Consider the following 17797-nt stretch of genomic DNA (forward strand, 5'->3'; position numbering starts at 1 on the left):
TTAATCAGTAAATCAGGCAGCCAGCCATCAGGCAATTCAGTTTTGTAAAAAAAAGTTTGAAGACGGTCACAAATATGCATAAAATAAAAAGTATAAAAGCAAAAATCATTGTGTCTAAGGCATGGGTATAACTATCAAATTTGTGCTTTAATATGAATGTACACTAAAAATGAAGAAGAAAAATTAACACTTTTTCTAAAGGTGGATGTGTTAGAAGTGGTTTGTAAATAGTGCTCCTGCTGTGTGACTGTCTTGGGGCACTGAATGTGTGGGTATCACCACAAAGGGGCACTGTCACCTCTCTCAACCCTGGTGACACGCAGGCTTGATGAGTCTTGGCTGAGCTCCTGGATTACTATATTCCACTCCCAGTGTTGATCTCCCACTTTGGAGAGAGAAAGCTTGCCTGTCTCGGTGCCAAGGATAATTTTGTCATAAGCCACCCAGGCGTGGGCACACTAGTTTTACATTCTCCTTGGATGTGGCTCAAGTGGTAACGCGCTCGCCTGGCATGTGCCGGCCGCTAGGTTCGATCCTCAGCACCACATAAAAATAAAATAAAGATGTTGTGTCCACTGAAAACTGAAAAATAAATATTAAAAAATTCTCTCTTAAAAAAATTGAAAGAAATAAAATAAAATGAGCCTTATTAAATTCATATGGATGCAGTTATTTCCACATTACAAAGTAATACTTTTTTTAGGCCATTCAGTATCTTACATTTCATTAAATCAAGAGAATGTTAATAAAATATAGTATAAACATGTTAATGTTAGGTTAAATATTTATATCTTATGAATAGCAAGCTAGGGAATCTTCAAAGGTCAAAAGGAGAATGAGGTGGGTTGGGGCCGGGGCCGGGGCTGAGGCTGGGGCTGGGGCTGGGGCTGGGGCTGGGGCTGAGGCTGAGGCTGAGGCTGGGGCCGGGGCCGGGGCCGAGGCTGGGGCCGGGGCTGAGGCTGAGGCTGAGGCTGGGGCTGGGGCTGGGGCTGGGGCTGAGGCTGAGGCTGAGGCTGGGGCTGGGACTGAGGCTGGGGCCGGGGCTGGGGCTGGAACTGAGGTTGGTGCTGAGGCTGGAGTTGAGGCTGGGGCTGAGGCTGGGGCTGAGGCTGAGGCTGGGGCTGGGGCTGAGGCTGAGCCTGAGTCTGGTGCTGAGGCTGGAGTTGAGGCTTTTGCTGAGGCTGGAGTTGAAGCTGGTGCTGAGGCTGGAGTTGGGGCTGGGGCTGAGGCTGGGGCTTGGGCTGAAGCTGGGGTTGAGGCTGAGGCTGGGGCTGAGGCTGGGGCTGGGGCTGAGACTGGAGTTGAGGTTGGGGCTGGGGCTGGTGCTGAGGCTGGGGCTCGGGCCGAGGCTGGGGTTGAGGCTAAGGCTGGGGCCGGGGCCGGGGCTGGGGCTGAGACTGGGGCTGGGGCTGGGGCTCAGGCTGGGGTTGAGCCTGGGGCTGGGGCTGGGGCTGGGGCTGGGGCTGAGGCTGAGGCTCGGGCTGAGGCTGAGGCTCGGGCTGAGGCTGGGGCTGAGGCTCAGTGGCAGAGTGCTTGCCTAGCATGCTTGAGGCACTGGGTTCGATCCTCAGCCCCACATATTAAAAATAATATTCTTTTCTTGGTCAGTCAGAACTGTTGTCCGAGAAAGTAGTTTGGGCTGATGTTTTTAGTAGCAAAGCCTCAGCTTTTCAAGTCTGATCCATGATTTCGGGGTATCCCGCTGTCCACTGGCTGTTGTTGCTGGACTGGCTTCTATCAGTGAAGTGGTCCCGTCTGGCCCAGTGTCAAGCAAATCCAACTTGCTGAAGCCCCCAGCTCTCTGAGCAGTTTCTGGTCTCTTATCCCATGCTGGCAACGGGTCGCTTGATGTAAGGCAGACCTGGTTTCTCTCTGTTGACATTTGGATAGCCTGGACTCTCCCTGCCCTCCCTGTGGCCGGCTGACATCTGTCCTTCTGGTGATGAGGACCAGCACTTGATGAAGAAGTTAATCTGTTGACCTGAGTGTGTTTCTCAACCTTATAGTAAGTAACTCACAAGTGGCAGCCACCTCCCAGAGGCAGGAGTGCGTGGTTAAGTCTTTTGACAATTAGGCTACTTGTCACAGTATGTCTCCAGTGTTTGGAGGGGAACTTGAAGGGCTGTGCCTTCCTTAGACACCTTGGTGTGAGCCCCAAGGCCCAGGGCGGATGCTGTGTGAGGCTGCCTAACTTCTCTGAGACAGCTTGGCGACCTGGGGTACAAGTAAATTATGTCACATCGGTTCATTTTCAGGCTGCAGATGGGCATTTAGCTGTCTGTCCAAAATTAGGGACCCCCAAATGGCAGAAGCATGACATTTCTAGGAGTCCACGTGACATTCCGTTGTTCCTGACTTCTTTAAGGCTCTTGATCTTCTGCTTTTGATAATGACTTCAAAATTCATGCTCATTGGCTAATCAGGAATCCCGCACGGGGGACTTTATTTATTTATTTATTTATTTAACAAACCTGAGCTTTTTTAAGAAAAAATTATTCTAATTTGTTATACATGACAGCAGAATGCGTTACAATTCATAGCACACATACAGAGCACAAATTTTCATATCTCTTATGTACACAAAGAATATTCCTACCATTCGCGTCTTCATACATGTACTTAGGGTATGATGTCCACCTCATTCCACCATCTTTTACAAACCTGAGCCTTCTTACGGGACACCTGGCGTCCACTTGAGGCCAGGGGTTTTACTGCAGGAGTAATGAGAGCATTCTTGGTTCTTGGCTGTGAGCATTCATTTACATATTGCAAGATGGTTCCTTTATTCAGTCATGACTCCCACAGTTATCCCTTTTGCTAGCCTGTCATTAACCAAAGTAAAAAAAAAAAAAAAAATTTAAGTCCCTGACGTAAGACAGCCCAGCAGGACTTTGAACTGAAGTCCTGTCCCCCAGAGACTGCATTCTTCATCTGTGTGGCCAGGGGGGACAGCTCAGTGCTGAAAGGCCCCTGGGTTAAATCTCCAGAACCATGAAAAAACTCAAATATAAGACCAGAGAATCCTTTACCATGAAGCCAGTGTGTACTTGGAAGGGACGAGGAACAGTGTGTGTTGGCTCAGGCTGAGGGGGTTGAACTTCATGAGGCAGGCGTGAGGGAAGGTAGATCGAAGCCATGTGATTAGCAGATATTCGGATCTGACAACTGATGGGAAAAACCTGTTGAGTTAATTGTTTCTGAAGGAAACAGAATGGGAGTTTGCAGTTTATAGGGAGTTGATGAAAATTACAGTCAATACCTTGGGCCTTGTAACCTGCATCCCAATTGGGCGAAATGCTGCAATTTTGAGCCCAAAACTTACAACATCTCTACAAGCCAGTGGCAAAATGGAATTATTGGATGACCCGTTGTTAGGGAATTGGCTGGTGTTGGCAAATTCACATGCTTGTTATTACAAGTGGTGGCCGAGAAAAAAAAAAAAAAGAGATGAGCGGTCAGTACCTTAAAGCAGGTGTAGCTATGTGTTTGTTCACTGGTGAGAATTGTGACCCTGGGAGAGGAAGAATGTCACATTGGGTAAAAGGAATCTGGGGAATGGGGACCTCACAGATTTTTTTTTTTTTTTTTCCCTGAGCTGCTCAGAACTTTCTTCTGACTGTTTAGGAATTAACCACGGGGAACTCTGGCTTCACAGTGAGAGGACTCCCCAAGTTGGGCATGTATTTGTTTGTTGAGAGCCACAGTTTAGTCAGAATGACGCCTGGCATTTTGCTAGAGGGAATGGTTGAAAGGTGACCCTGCTCCAGGAATAGGGCGGCTCAGGGATTAGGGTGGATCCTCCTGGGAATAGGGCGGCTCCAGGATTAGGGCGGATCCCCGGGAAGTGTGTGTAGAGTGCCAGGGAGAGTTCTGGAATAAAGAGTTGCTGTTTGAACCTACAAGGCTTTGTGGCGGCTTGGTTATTTTGTGCCCAGCCAGACGGCGGAATTTATTCTCACCAGTTTCCTTGTGGACTACGAATCCAACAGGCTACTCCCTGAATTTGTTTTTCTAGTGCCTTTTGTAAAATCTTGGTGCCATCTAATTCGAGTTTGCCCAAGTACTTAATTTTTTAACTTTATATGATGTGGTTTCTTTCCTAATCAAATCTAGGCTGCAATAGTGAGTTCACATAGAATGCTAAAGGTCAACCCCAGACGGACACAACTGTGTTTTCTGAAACTCACTTTTAAAAAACTGGCGTATGAACCTGTGGACTTGGTACTTCCTGTGGGACATCATGTTTCCCAAACAGGACTCAGTTCCGAAGTTTAGTGTTCAAAAAGATCTCTGTTCATCCCAAACAAACCCTAAAACTCTCCTCCCCCTCCCACCCAAACCCAACAACTAATTATCCAGCTAATCTTTCCCAAGCAGATTTTTACGACTACAGTTTTAATTTTTTTTTTTCAAAGCGTACAACACGTACCATGTCAGGCTTACTGTTGACCATGCCACCAAATCTTTGAGGCCAAACGAAAATGTCTCCAATCAACATCAAATAAGAACTGCTCTCTGGTGGGGTGAGTGGTGGTGGTGGTGGTGGATGACCCAGAATGCCTAGACCCTTCCTGCCACTAACCCTGAGAAAGGGAATCCATACAAGGTCTGAGCTGGCATTGGGACAAAGGTGATTCTTGGTGGGAGCAGCTGCCTCTGGGCGAGAGCAGGGACCCTCAGAAGCCATGAGATGCAGATCATCCCATGGCAGAAGAGCCCTCGGGCTCCATCCCATCCTCTGGAGATCTGAAAAGTACTGACGCCAGGGAATGAAGTTGAGATATTCCCATAGAAGAAACTGGAGTTCTTTGTTGCAACACAAGCTTCTGTCAACCATGCTTCTTGTCACCAAAATGAATCATGCAACGAATCTGTGGATTCTGTTGTCCCCAAAAATAGAAGCAAAGGGCTGGGGGTCAGGGTTCCATGGTAGAGCACTTCTTGCTTTGCATGTGGGAGGCACTGGGTTTGGTTCTCAGCGATGCATGTAAATAAATAAATAAAATAAAGGTCCATCAACAACCAAAAAATATATTAAAAAAAAAAAAAAGACAAGCCAACAGCAAACACCAAGCAGTCTGTTGAAGCATCTGGGGTGCCGTGCTGGGAGTAGAGCATGGCGAGTTCCCATCTCTTTTACCTTGGTACTTGTTTTGGAGGGTGCCATCAACTTTCTTGAGATGCCCTTTAAATGGGAAAATCATTTCACCCAGGTCACCTCGGGGGCTGTTTTTGAACTTCATTGAGCAAATGTCTGCCTTCTGACATCTTCAGGGGACTGAATTGTCCGTAGACCATCAGCCCCCTACTCCCTCTTCCCGGAGGATAGATGAATGATGAGAGCGGGAATTTGGGAAAAGTTGGTTATTTGGAGGCTTAGCCAAATCTCCCATTATCCATTTGGTCTACACAGGTAACCTCTTGGGACATGAATATGTGCCGCAGTCTGGCTGGGCACAAAATAACTGGGAGGTCACGAGCCACTTGTAGGTTCAAACAGGAACGACTTTATTGCCCAAACCCCATGGGAACTCTCTAGAACTCTCCAGAAACTCCGCGAGAACCAACGGGAACTCAAAAGTAGCGGGCACCCGAGGTAGCAGGAGCCGCCTTATTGCTGGACAGCAGAGGTTTATAAACACAACTGAATACACAGCTTGGCCCAATCCAGCTCATCCAGTTACAGCAATCAGTCACCATCCCAGTAATTATACACAGCTTAACTTAATCACCATCATCCCAATGGCTCGCTGGCGTCACTTCTCAACCATTCTTTCTGGCAAAATGCCAGGCACCATCCCGACTTGGCTGTGGCTCTCAACAAATATGTCCCCCATGGTCTCCATCTCACAGAGACACAGATACTTGGTGGCTCACAAATTGGGTAATGGTGTCGAGAGGGAAATGCAGAGTCATTCTTGTCCTTGGATTTCCTTCAAGGAAAACCCACAGCTGTGAGGGTGGACCAGAGTCCACTATGTCCTTCAGTAAGTCAAACTAGGGGTGGGAGAATGTCCATGGTGCCGAGATATCTTGACTTTCCCCTTGGGATTTGTGTGTCTGTTACACAGGTCACACTGCTGTTCCATAGGTTTGTCACCTTGAGAACACTTGTTTACCTAAGTGCTAATGTCATGGGGCAGACGGCTCAGAAAACATACCAAGTCCATTTTGTCCCAATTGGAGAGTCTTTAGCTGGCCAACCGGCCACTGCTCTCCGCAGGACCCATAACTGTCTCTGCAAGGTGTTCCTGAGCCTCTCAGGGACTTTAATGGCAAAAGCCACAACCAGGTTGAGGGGTATAGAAGCCGATTGGGCAGTCAGCGAGACAATGCAACGGGTACATTGGTATTTCCCACAGGACTTTCCAGGTTGGCATAGCAACAAGCCAGCAATGACCCTCGTTGAGCACAAGTTAGAGAATGGTTACTAACAACATCTAGACAGTCTCTGACAAGGTACATTGCCCAAGAAACATGGGAACCAAAGAGAACAATTTTACACTCTTTAAGAATCATCTTCATCTTGTGTTGCCAAACGTGCTGTGCTCAGCAACTCCTGATAGGCACAGATGCGGGTGTCCCTATGGGAGAAGCATTTCTCACAAGTCTGTTGGGTCCTTGCCCATATAGCCTGTCCCAAAACATTAAATGTATTTTCTTAGTAGGATTTCAAACCTAAGAAAATATGCACAAAGCAACCAGATTCGGGGGGGAGGAGGTGGAAGGTGGCCTTACATTAGATGACTTAAATGTTGCTACTTGCTACTTCAATGGAAATAAAAATTCCCTTGAAATAGCTGAACTCAAATTCATCAATAAGTTTTTCCGTCCGTGTCCATTCGTTTCTCTTGTACCACTGTCCTCGAGTTCCTAGAGAGATTGCCACATGTTTAGAAAATCAGGTGCCATCCCAGAACTACCGAGTCTATGTTTTAGTAATGTTTTAGTAATATCTCTCAGTTTGTGGTTGCAGAATTAAAATTCGAGAAGCATCCTTCTTACCATTCCTTTTTCATCTGATAAACATACAAATGTCTCTTATAAAACACAAGATGAATGAAGATGTATGCTCTTGGGTGGATGCCTTAATTTCACATTTTATCAAGTGCAGCAGATGCCACCCCTTTTGGAAATATGTTGCTCTCTTTCGGTTGGATAATAGACTGTGTTATAAAAGCAACTCACTGAATAATGAAGTCACCCATCTATATGAGAGCCCCTTCTACTGTCCTTTCTGCTTCCCTCCCACTATAAGCTGTGTCAACGATCACGTGGTCAGCGTGCTGTTTATTTGCCCTGTTCTTATTTCAGGAACATTTGACGTTCAGGGATGTGGCCATTGACTTCTCTGAAGAGGAGTGGGAGTGTCTGCAGCCTGCTCAGCGGACCTTATACCAAGATGTGATGTCCGAGAACTACCACAACCTGGTCTTCCTAGGTGAGGCTTCAGGATTTCTAGTTATCAGTATCTAATTTCCTTCCTTTGCAGAAGAGTTGTGGAGGAGCTTTTGCTCTGTATGAATGAGTTTAAGATTCTCGCTTTCAAGAAAGACTTTTGGACAGCTTGTGGTTTGTAATGTCAGTGACATCTCCACTAATCTTTCCTCTCTCCCTTTCTTCAGATGATCTAGGTCCTTCATTTTAGATTACTGGTATATATATAGTAACAGTGACACAAGGTGTCATGGTCTACAAGTCACAGTCCAATTTCTTCCCTTTACTTTGATTTGATTCCTTTACTCTGAAACTTGGAAATAGATCTCAGGATCTGTACGTTAAAATTTCTTCCTAAAAATTTTAATGGGTCTGTTTGCAAAAATATATTTTTTAGAATTTCTATTACATATATGATAAATGATATATATATATGTATAATTTACTATATATAAATCATATATATAAGTCATATATAATGTTACAATTAAATGTTACATATCGTATAGATATTATAAATAATACATGCTATAGTTATATATAAATTATGTTTATGACTTATAAACAACAACAACAAATATATATATATACACACACACATATACATACACACACACATATGGTAAGTAGAAATGCTAGAAAAATATTTTCCAGATATTACATATGGTAAGTAGAAATGCTAGAAAATTATTTTCCAGATGTATGATATATACATATGTATATATGTGTGCCGCAGTCTGGCTGGGCAGAATTCACAAGCCACTTATCAAGCAGAAATGAACTTTATTTTTAGAACACACGCTGCACAGGAGCTCTTCAGGAATTCCCTCAGAGCCCAACTGCCACTATCGGCTTCCCACAGGCCTCTCAACCCCCTTCCCCCCACTCCTCCTGCTCTTGAGGCCGATTGGCTGGGTCGCGTGGGCGCAGCCAAAAAAAGGTCCCCCAATGAGCAGCTCCATGGTCTGAAAGGGCGGGGAAACAGCCCAATGGGCATCACCGCAGAGGAGCCAATCAGCTGGCAGCTGGAAGTTTGCTGGGGCCCCTTCGGCTGTGGCTCTCAACCTATGTGTGTGTGTGTGTGTGTGTGTGTGTGTATCTGCACAGTTCTAGAATATAAACATCAGTAGGTATAAGAAGAATTCCAACAGATAGTCATTATTTTATTTTTCAATCACTAAATCTTAATGTGTCTCTAAGCCAAAATGGAACACCTTTCTCAGGAGCAAAGGAAGGAGCCCTGGATTTGCGGAGACAAGAAGGAGTAGCCATATATACCCACGTGGTTGGAAATGGAGGAGACAGAGGACTCAGTTGGGGGTTGCAAAGGTTAAGGAGGAAGTCAGATTTGAAACTGTTGGTTGAGAAGTAAGCATGCAACAGAAATGATTTTTCAGAAGCTTAGGTTGATTTTTCTTGCTATCATAGGACACATACAGCTGTATGTTTATCATGCTTTCAAATTCTTAAAATCTGTCCCTTCAGTGGTGTCCTCCTACTTTCAAGTTAGCAGCCAAAACACTTCTCTTTGGTTGTGGCGGTCAGCATATGACAGCTTTTCCATTACCTGGGGGTCTCTAGGGAATGTGCACATTTCTGAAGACGTCTAGCTAAGTCGTTGTAGTATATTAATATCCCAAAGCTGTTTCTGTCATATCATCTCTGTGTTTATTCATTAAAATTTCCTTACCAGAGTTCTTTGTGAATTCTTAGGATGGATTTTCTGTGAATTTGTTCTGCCATGAGATGAATATCAGTGATTGATAATGGCTGATCTTTGAGGATACTCAGTCACGGGTGGAAATTGTGGTTACGTAAAAGGGTGTGTAAAATCATGCATCTGTGGTTATTCAGAATTTTTTGTGGTTAATTTCATTTTTCCTTTTTTGTTTCTTGTGTTTTATAGAGGACGTTTTCTCACATCCGTTAATAACATTTTTGTCTTTCACCTGCATTTTATAATTAGGTGGCAGTTTCCATTCTTTGACAAATTAGGGCAGTGCAAGTTGAACTTAAGATATGCATTATCCTTGAATATAAAATTATACATGTTTGTATTTGTATAAACATTACACTTGGCTTTTTTTTGGGAGGGGGTGGGTTGCCTATTTTGTTTTTATTTTATTTGTTTATTTATTTATTTATAATTCAATCTATGTAGCTACATCCCTAATTTCTTTTAATTTTTATTTGGAGAGATGTTCTCACTAAGTTGCTGAGGAAGACCTTGAATTTGCAGTTCTCCTGCCTCAGAATTCCTGTAGCTGGGATTACAGTCATGCCCGTCATCTATATGTGGACACAACTGTTATTAAGTTTAGGACAAAGACCATAGCATTTTATTTTTTTAAGCATTTATTTATTTATGTTTTTAGTTGTAGGTGGACACAATACCTTTAGTTAATTTTTATGTGGTGCTAGGGATCGAACTCAGTGCCTCACGCATGCTAGGCGAGCGCTTTTCCTCTGAGCCACAACCCCAGCCCAAGACCATAACATTTTAAAGGTAGCTTTCAAAAATATTGCAATTTTGTTTATTTTTTACATATTGTTTAAATTTTAATGCTGATCAAAATTACACAATATAAAACAATAGTATCTTAAATATTTTGAGTATACTGTTCAGTAATATTAATTCAAGTTGTTATGCAAAATCCCTAGAAAGTTTTTATCTCACAAAGCAAACATTCAATTATGAAAACAAGCTCCGTGTCTGTCTCTCCCCATCACAAACAGCAATCTCCTTCCTGCTCAGTTAATCTCCCAAGTTTAGATCTCATAAGTAGAATTTTGCAGTATGTATCTTCTTGTTAGTGACTTATTTCAGTTAACAAAGTGTACTTAAGATTTATCTTTATATAGATTTTGCAAAATACCTTACCTTTATTGATTTGAAAAAACATACCTTAGTTCCTAGCCACCAAACTCCCTATTGGCTCATTTACTTGTGATTCCTTGGGTGCAGCCTCCCATGGCGCTGGGGTTACGCTGTGAACCACCTCTCCTGACAACCTCACACGCTGTTTCATAAAGAATTCTTCATGTGCACAATATCAGCTTTTTTTTTCCTTTTAAAAAATTTTGTTTGATTTTAATTCAGTTTTCTGCATTTTGATTTTTTTTTTTTTTTTTTTTTTTTACCAAAATTCTTGAAAAAGGTTATTTAGTGCTCTTTGGTCTTTGGGTCATGCATAACTTTGCTACTATTCAATTTCTAATGTTTAATTTTTTGTCTTTATGTGCTGTGCTGTTTTTTAATTGATTGGTGGGTAGAAAACCAGCCAACAGAAGATTGATATAGTCATTTGGGAAACAGTAAGGAAGTTACTAAATAAATCAAAAAGAGGCCAAACACAGTGTAAACACACTTGCTTGTAAACACAGCTGATGTGCACGTGGATTTCAGGTTTGAGGCATCACAGCAACTTAGTGGCACCACATCTCAAATTGACCAATTTTCAGAAGGCTGGTGTTGAAGCTCTGGTACAGCACCATTGGGCTTAATCCCAAGCACCACATAAAAAAACCAATAGTAGAAAGATGTGATCCAGAATATGTATCCAAAAGAGATTAGATTAGGATGTTGAAGAGATGTTTCCACGACTGTGTTCAATGCAAGCATTTTTCACAGTAGTCTAGGCACAGACTCAAACTATGTCCCTATCAATGGTTGATAAGTACAAATTTGGCATTGATATACAATCGGTTACTATTTAGCCTTATTTAAAATATGGAATCACTACACAATTAATTTCTCTTCTTACTTATAAAAAGAGATGTCCTGTTATGTAAGGTGATATGGGATGAATATGCAGGACTTTGCATAAAATGAAATAAGGCAAACACAGAAAATCAGTGGCAGCAGCATCTGACTCTCAGTGGGAACTCAGAAATGCAGAGAGTAAAATGGTGGCTACCAGGTACGATATTTTGTGGAATGTACGGGGACTGTTGGTTGAAGTCTGCAAAATTTTATTTTAATGGACATAAGAAAGTCAAGAGTATCATATGGTGAGCGTAATGTATTGTATTCTGGATAAATGCTAATAGAATAAATGCAATTTTTTAGCACTAAAACGTTAATTATATGGAATAATGCAAGTGTTATTTCACTAGATTCAGTTATTTACTATGTATATGTACTTTGAAATGCCATGATATACTCAGTAAATGCATAAAATTTAATTTGTAAATGAAGTAAATCAGTAAATGACAAAAATTTTAAAAAATAGTAAAAGCAAGTCATTTGTCTTGATCTCTGGGAGTTGTCTTCATTTAGATAACACTGACAGAGTGTTATCACGTGTGTATCTTGTGTATTTTTCCCATTAAAAAAATTTGTTTAGGGTCTGGAGCTGTGACTCAGTGGTAGAGCACTTGCCCTCGCACACATGTGGCACTGGGTTTGATCCTCAGCACCATATAAAGATTAAAAAAAAAATCTTTGTTTTGTTTATTTAAGATTGGTTTATATCTCTTCTTAAGAGCCCATAGACTATATCCCTGTTAAATATCTGTGGTGTTATAATCCAAAATCTATCTCTGACCTCCAGGTCTCTGTGTCATGGTAGAGAGAAACTAGTTTTTAGACAGTCCCCAAGAAAATCAAAATGTTCACCTGTATTTCCCATTTCCCATTGTCTACTGACAGAGAAGGGAGTTGGGTAGAGTGCACAATGCTGTATTGTGGAGGGGAAAAGGCAGAAGTTGAGAAAACCAGCACAGGTTGCTTCCCTATCCTGTATTACTCTCCTTAGTAACATACTCATTCTCGATACTGTCAACTCTCAGACGTTTGTGATAGTTCTCCCAAAGTCATTTTTTCTGTACATTTTTATTTAGTTTTTATATGTCTGGAGAAATGAAGACCTTAGGTTTATTATTCTGCTACCCTGCTGATGTACTAACTTTGCTTTAATTACGTACGATGTTTGCAAAATACATTAATTCCTGTCTCATCAGTAAAATAATTCTTCTTCTCATTTATTTCAGCCATGACCTCTCAACATATCCATCAGTTTTCACCAGAGCACGGCATAAAAGATTTATTTAAAAAAGTGATAAAGAGAAGATACGGAAATTGTGACCTTGACTATTTACAACCAAGAAAATTATGGGAAAATGGGGGTGAGAGTGACGGTCTGAAATCATATTATAATGGTCAAAGCCAATTAGTAGCGACTGTCCATAATAAAAATTTCACTGTCAACGGACATCAAGAACATTTGATATCTCAGAAAAGAATTCAGCTCATGCCCGTTGCTTTTGAGGAGTTGTATGTTTCCAGTGTACTGCCAACCCAATTTTTGAAGCATACAGTTCCTCTGAAAGGAAATTTGGAAAATTTAAGAAGAGATCTTGTCTATGCTTCAGTTTATAACTTGGCCAATTTCAAATATAGTGTTGATTTAAACTTTCAGTCAATGATTTCTCTAGCAAAGAAATATAAAAGTGAAGGACAGATTTCTAAAAGAGAGCACTTTGATCATTCCTTTACAAAATGTCCATTATTCTGCAATCAAACAATAATTTCTTCTTGTGCCCAAACTTACAATTATAACAATTGTGGGGATATCCACCCTTACCCATTCTTCGTTAATCAAAATTCGGATGTTGATTTCTGGAATGTCTGCTACATAGGCAATGAAACCAGTCACACCCTTGCCCAGGTGTCTAACCTAAGTAATTACCAGTATGTTTATATTGGTGAGAAAAAATATGAAAGTAGTGAAATTCTTAAAAACATGAGCATTGGTTGCAATCCCAGAAATCCTCAATGTACCCATTTTGCAAAGAGCCTGTACCACAATGGCAAATGTGAGAAACTCTTTCACCAATCCTCTGGGCTTATGACCCATCCAAGAATTCATAGTGAACAAAGGCCTTACAAACATGAGGAAGGTGGAAGAGTGTTCACTCATCCGGCCAGTCTTAGTCAATGTGAGAGAATTCCCATTGGAAGAGAGCCCTGCAGATTCAAAGAGTGTAGCAAACCATGGGATTGCTCCACCCTGTCCACACACCTCAGATACTTTACAAGTGACAACTACGACTACCGAGAAGGTGGCAAAACCTTTAACCCAGAATCACCCCCCGTCACGCATCAGAGAATTCATGGTATGGAAAAGCCCCCCAAATGGAAAGAAAGTGGCAAATCTCTTAGCACTTGCTCTGTCCTTTCTAAGCATCTGAGATGGCACGGCAGTAACAAGACCTTCAGATGCAAAGAGTATGGCAGACCTTTTACTCAAAGATCACATTTTACACAACACCAGGGAATTCATACTGGAGAGAGAGCCTCCGAATGTAACTGTGCCAAAGCCTTCGATAATGCTTCGACCCTTTCTCAAAACCAAAGGAATCTCGTGAGAGAGAAGCCTTACAAATGTAAAGCACATGGCAACCTTTTCAGTAAACTCCCCAAACTCAGTCCACATCCGAGTGTTCATACTAGAGGAAAGCCCTACAAATGTGAAGAATGTGGCAAAGCTTTTATCCGAAGGTCCTACCTTACTCAACACCAGAGGGTTCATACTGGAGAGAAGCCCTACACATGTAAGGAATGTGGCAAGGCTTTCAAACAAAGATCACACCTTGCTCAACACCAGAGAAGTCACACCGGAGAGAAGCCCTACACGTGTCAGCAATGTGGCAAAGCTTTTAGTCAGAGATCCTACATTACTCGACATGAGAGGGTTCATACAGGAGAGAAGCCCTACAAGTGTAAAGAATGCGGCAAAGCTTTTAATCGGGGATCAAACCTTATTCGACATGAGAGAATCCATACTGGAGAGAAGCCCTACAAGTGTACAGAGTGTAGCAAAACCTTTAAGGATCTTTCATCCCTTACCAAACACCAGATAATCCATACTGGAGAGAAGCCCTACAAATGTAAAGAATGTGGTAAAGCTTTTAATCAAAGATCCTCACTAACTCAACACCAGAGGATTCATACTGGAGAAAAGCCCTACATGTGTGAAAAATGCGGCAAAGCTTTTAATCAGAGATCCACGCTGACCCAACATCAGATCATTCACAGTGTAGAGCAGCCCTACAAATGTGAAGAATGCGGCAAAGCCTTTCCGTATTCTTCCAGCCTTACCAAACACCAGCGGATGCATACGGAAGAGAAGCCCTACCAATGCGAAGAGTGCGGCAAAGCGTTCCCATATTCCTCCAGCCTTTCCCAACACCAGAGAATTCACAGCGAAGAGAAGCCCTACAAATGTGAAGAGTGCGGCAAGACGTTTCCGTATTCTTCCAGCCTTAACAAACACCAGAGGAGTCATACTGGAGAAAAATTCTGCCAATGCGAAGAGTGCGGCAAAGCCTTCTCTTATTCCTCAAGCCTTACCAAACACCACAGGATACACACTGACGAGAAGCCGTGCAGATGTGAAGAGTGTGGCAAAGCTTTTCCGTATCCCTCCAGCCTTACCAAACACCAGATGGTTCACACAGAAGAGAAGCCCTACAGATGTGAAGAGTGCGGCAAAGCTTTCCCATATTCTTCCAGCCTTTCCCAACACCAGATGGTTCACACAGAAGAGAAGCCCTACAGATGTGAAGAGTGTGACAAAGCTTTCCCATATTCTTCCAGCCTTACCAAACACCAGCGAGTTCATACTGGAGAAAAGTTCTGCAAATCTGAACATTGTGTTAAAGCACTTGAGGAAGATCCCACCCTTATCCCAAACAAGAGGGACCATAGCAGAGGGAAACTATACAAAGGTGGAAACATGTGACTGTCTTCGACAGTTGTCCCCACCTGACTCAGCACTTGGGAATTCATATTGTGGAGATATAGTGCCAGTGTAAAGGATGCGGCAAAGCTGTTAATAATTGATCAGATGTTACTAGAAACTAGAGAACTCAGAGTGCATGAAACTCTAAACATTTAAGTAATGTGCCCAAGTCTTTATTCAGATTTTGAAATTTCTTCAATATCAAAAACTTGATACCTGAGCCAGGCACGGTGGCACATGCCTATAATCCCAGTGACTCAGGAGGCTGAGGTAGGAGGATCGTGAGTTCAAAGCCAGCCTCAGCAAGTTAGCGAGACACTTGGAGCTAAATGAGACCCTGCCTCTCAATAAAATATAAGAAAGGGCTGGGGATGGGGCTCAGTGGTTAAGCACGCCTGGGTTCAATCCCTGGTACCAAAAGAAACAAACCTGATACCTGACGTGAATGTGGAAAGAGTCATCGAAAATACATGCCTTAAATAACAACAAAGTATTTGTAATGAAGAAAAACTTTGACAAAGTTTAGCAATACCCTATCTCTTCCTCATATCTTGATTTATATGAGAATTGCAAATGGAGCTAAGTCATATAAGTATAGAAAATGGGACATTATCTTTGCATAAAATTTATTTAAAGTTATTAGCTCATGTGTAGAAATTTAAAAATCATCCTAACTATCATAGGATGATGCAGAAAACATAAAAGTTATAAAATTGTTATAAGTCAAGATTACTACATATCCACATTGTTTTTTAAACCTGGGAGAACATAATTCCCACAGATTTCACAGGAACAAGAAAACTTGTTTCTGAGAGATTTCTCTTTTTTAAGAAAAATTTTAAGTTGTAGATGGACATAACACCTTTATTTTGTTTATTTACTTTTATGTGGTGCTGAGGATCGAATCCAGTGTGTCACACATACTGGGCAAGTGCTCTACTGCTGAGCTATAGCCCCAGCCCCAGAGATTTTAATCTGTTGTTGTTGTTGTTGTTGTTATTGTTGTTGAAACTATGATATGGACTTTGAAATACTTTGTTCACATTATATATGCTGTTTTTTTTTTTTTTTTTTTTTTACTAAATAAAAGTATTAATGTGCTAACAGTGTTCTGTATGGAATCATCATGTCACAGTTATCAAACTATTCTACTTTATTAAATGTTCTTAGTAACAAGTAGTAAAAGCACACTATTGGGTAAATAGTGGCATAACATCTCTATTAATAATTATTCAATTTACTTGGAGAATATTATTCCTATGAGTCATATCATTGTTCATTTTTTTTCTGCTTATAATTATTGGAGAAATAAAGACAGGTGTAGATAAGGTATGGGCATATGAAAGTAAGCCCCAGATTTCTGTATCTTGAGTAACAAAATTTTCAATTTTCATCCTGCAATTCTGGAGAGTCACACAGCCTCCCAAACAGGGTAATTATTTTAAAGACCTCAAAGGCAGAGAGCAGGTGGCACCTATTCAGGGAAAAGGTGGGTCATTGGGGAGAAATACTCCCGATATTTTCAAGAGAAATGTGGTCAGTTACATGTTGATCCTTCCTGGCTCTTGACGCTTCATGTACAGAAACATTCTGAAAGAGTCAGGCAATCCCTAAAAGTAACCCCTGAGGATACTTAACTGACTTCAAAGAATGTAAGAAAATATTTCTTCCCAATATTGACTTCCTATTTATTCTTGAATCCCTAGCAGGGAAATATAACCAGGAATGTGTACAATAACGTGGATAAGAAAGAGATATACCTACGGAGTACTTAAATCTCCCACACGGTTTACTTAACAGTCTCATGCTCTACCAACTGAGCTAGCTGGGCACCTCACAATTTACTTAATTAAATATCTTTGTACTTTCCCTACCTCTTTTATTGTACTTTATAATACATAATGGTAATTATGCCCTTGGGATGGCAGAATAGACAGTATATAGCATAGACTCCCCAAACTTCTCTATGATAGACTGTTTAAAGATACTATAAACTAAATCTGTTACTTTTTTGGTCTTACAGGGACAGGACATGGAGAAAACATTGGGCTCCATTGCCAAAAAACGGACAGGGGGCGGGCCCATGCTCCAGAGCACACGACCACAAATATACGGGGCAATGGAGGAACCCAGCAACCCCATCAGGGTAGTGCCCAGGACACATTATCCATTAGATCCCTCACCAGCAAAACAGAGGGAGTGCAGGATTGGACATCTGTGCCTCAGCCAGTGCAGTACTAACTCCAGAGATGGGAGTTCAAATCATTCCCACAGGAGTAAAAGGGCCTCTTCCCCAAGGAACAGTAGGCTTATTATTGGGATACAGTTCTTCTACTCTAAAAGGACTTATGATAAGTCCTGGGGTAATTGATCCCGATTATGAAGGTAAAATTAAAATTATAGCCAGTTCTCCAAGGGGTATATCAGTAATTTCACCAGGAGATAGAATAGCATAGTTATTAATAGTACCCAGCCTACATGATAAATTTTCCAGTCGTACTATAGAAAGAGGTTCCAGGGGATTAGGCTCCACAGGTGTAGATTGGACTATGCTTTCTTTAAATTTAGATTCTCGCCCAATGCTAAAACTAAATATTCAAGGACATGAATTTAAT

The 17797-nt window shown here is 41.7% G+C and overlaps 1 protein-coding gene across 1 annotated transcript in view; it reads left to right on the forward strand.

Annotated features, from left to right (window-relative positions):
• The window catches only part of LOC113198287 (uncharacterized), a 31699-nt gene extending 15475 nt beyond the window's left edge, over positions 1-16224 (forward strand). The window contains exons 2-3 of the mRNA XM_026410949.2: positions 7315-7441; positions 12430-16224. Of these exons, the coding sequence (XP_026266734.2) occupies positions 7315-7441; positions 12430-15182 (2880 nt within the window). The 3' untranslated portion in view covers positions 15183-16224. The remainder of the gene's footprint in view (positions 1-7314; positions 7442-12429) is intronic.
• The last annotated feature ends 1573 nt before the right edge of the window (positions 16225-17797 follow it).

The sequence above is a fragment of the Urocitellus parryii genome, chromosome 16 (assembly GCF_045843805.1).
Source record: "Urocitellus parryii isolate mUroPar1 chromosome 16, mUroPar1.hap1, whole genome shotgun sequence".
Classification (NCBI taxonomy): domain Eukaryota; kingdom Metazoa; phylum Chordata; class Mammalia; order Rodentia; family Sciuridae; genus Urocitellus; species Urocitellus parryii.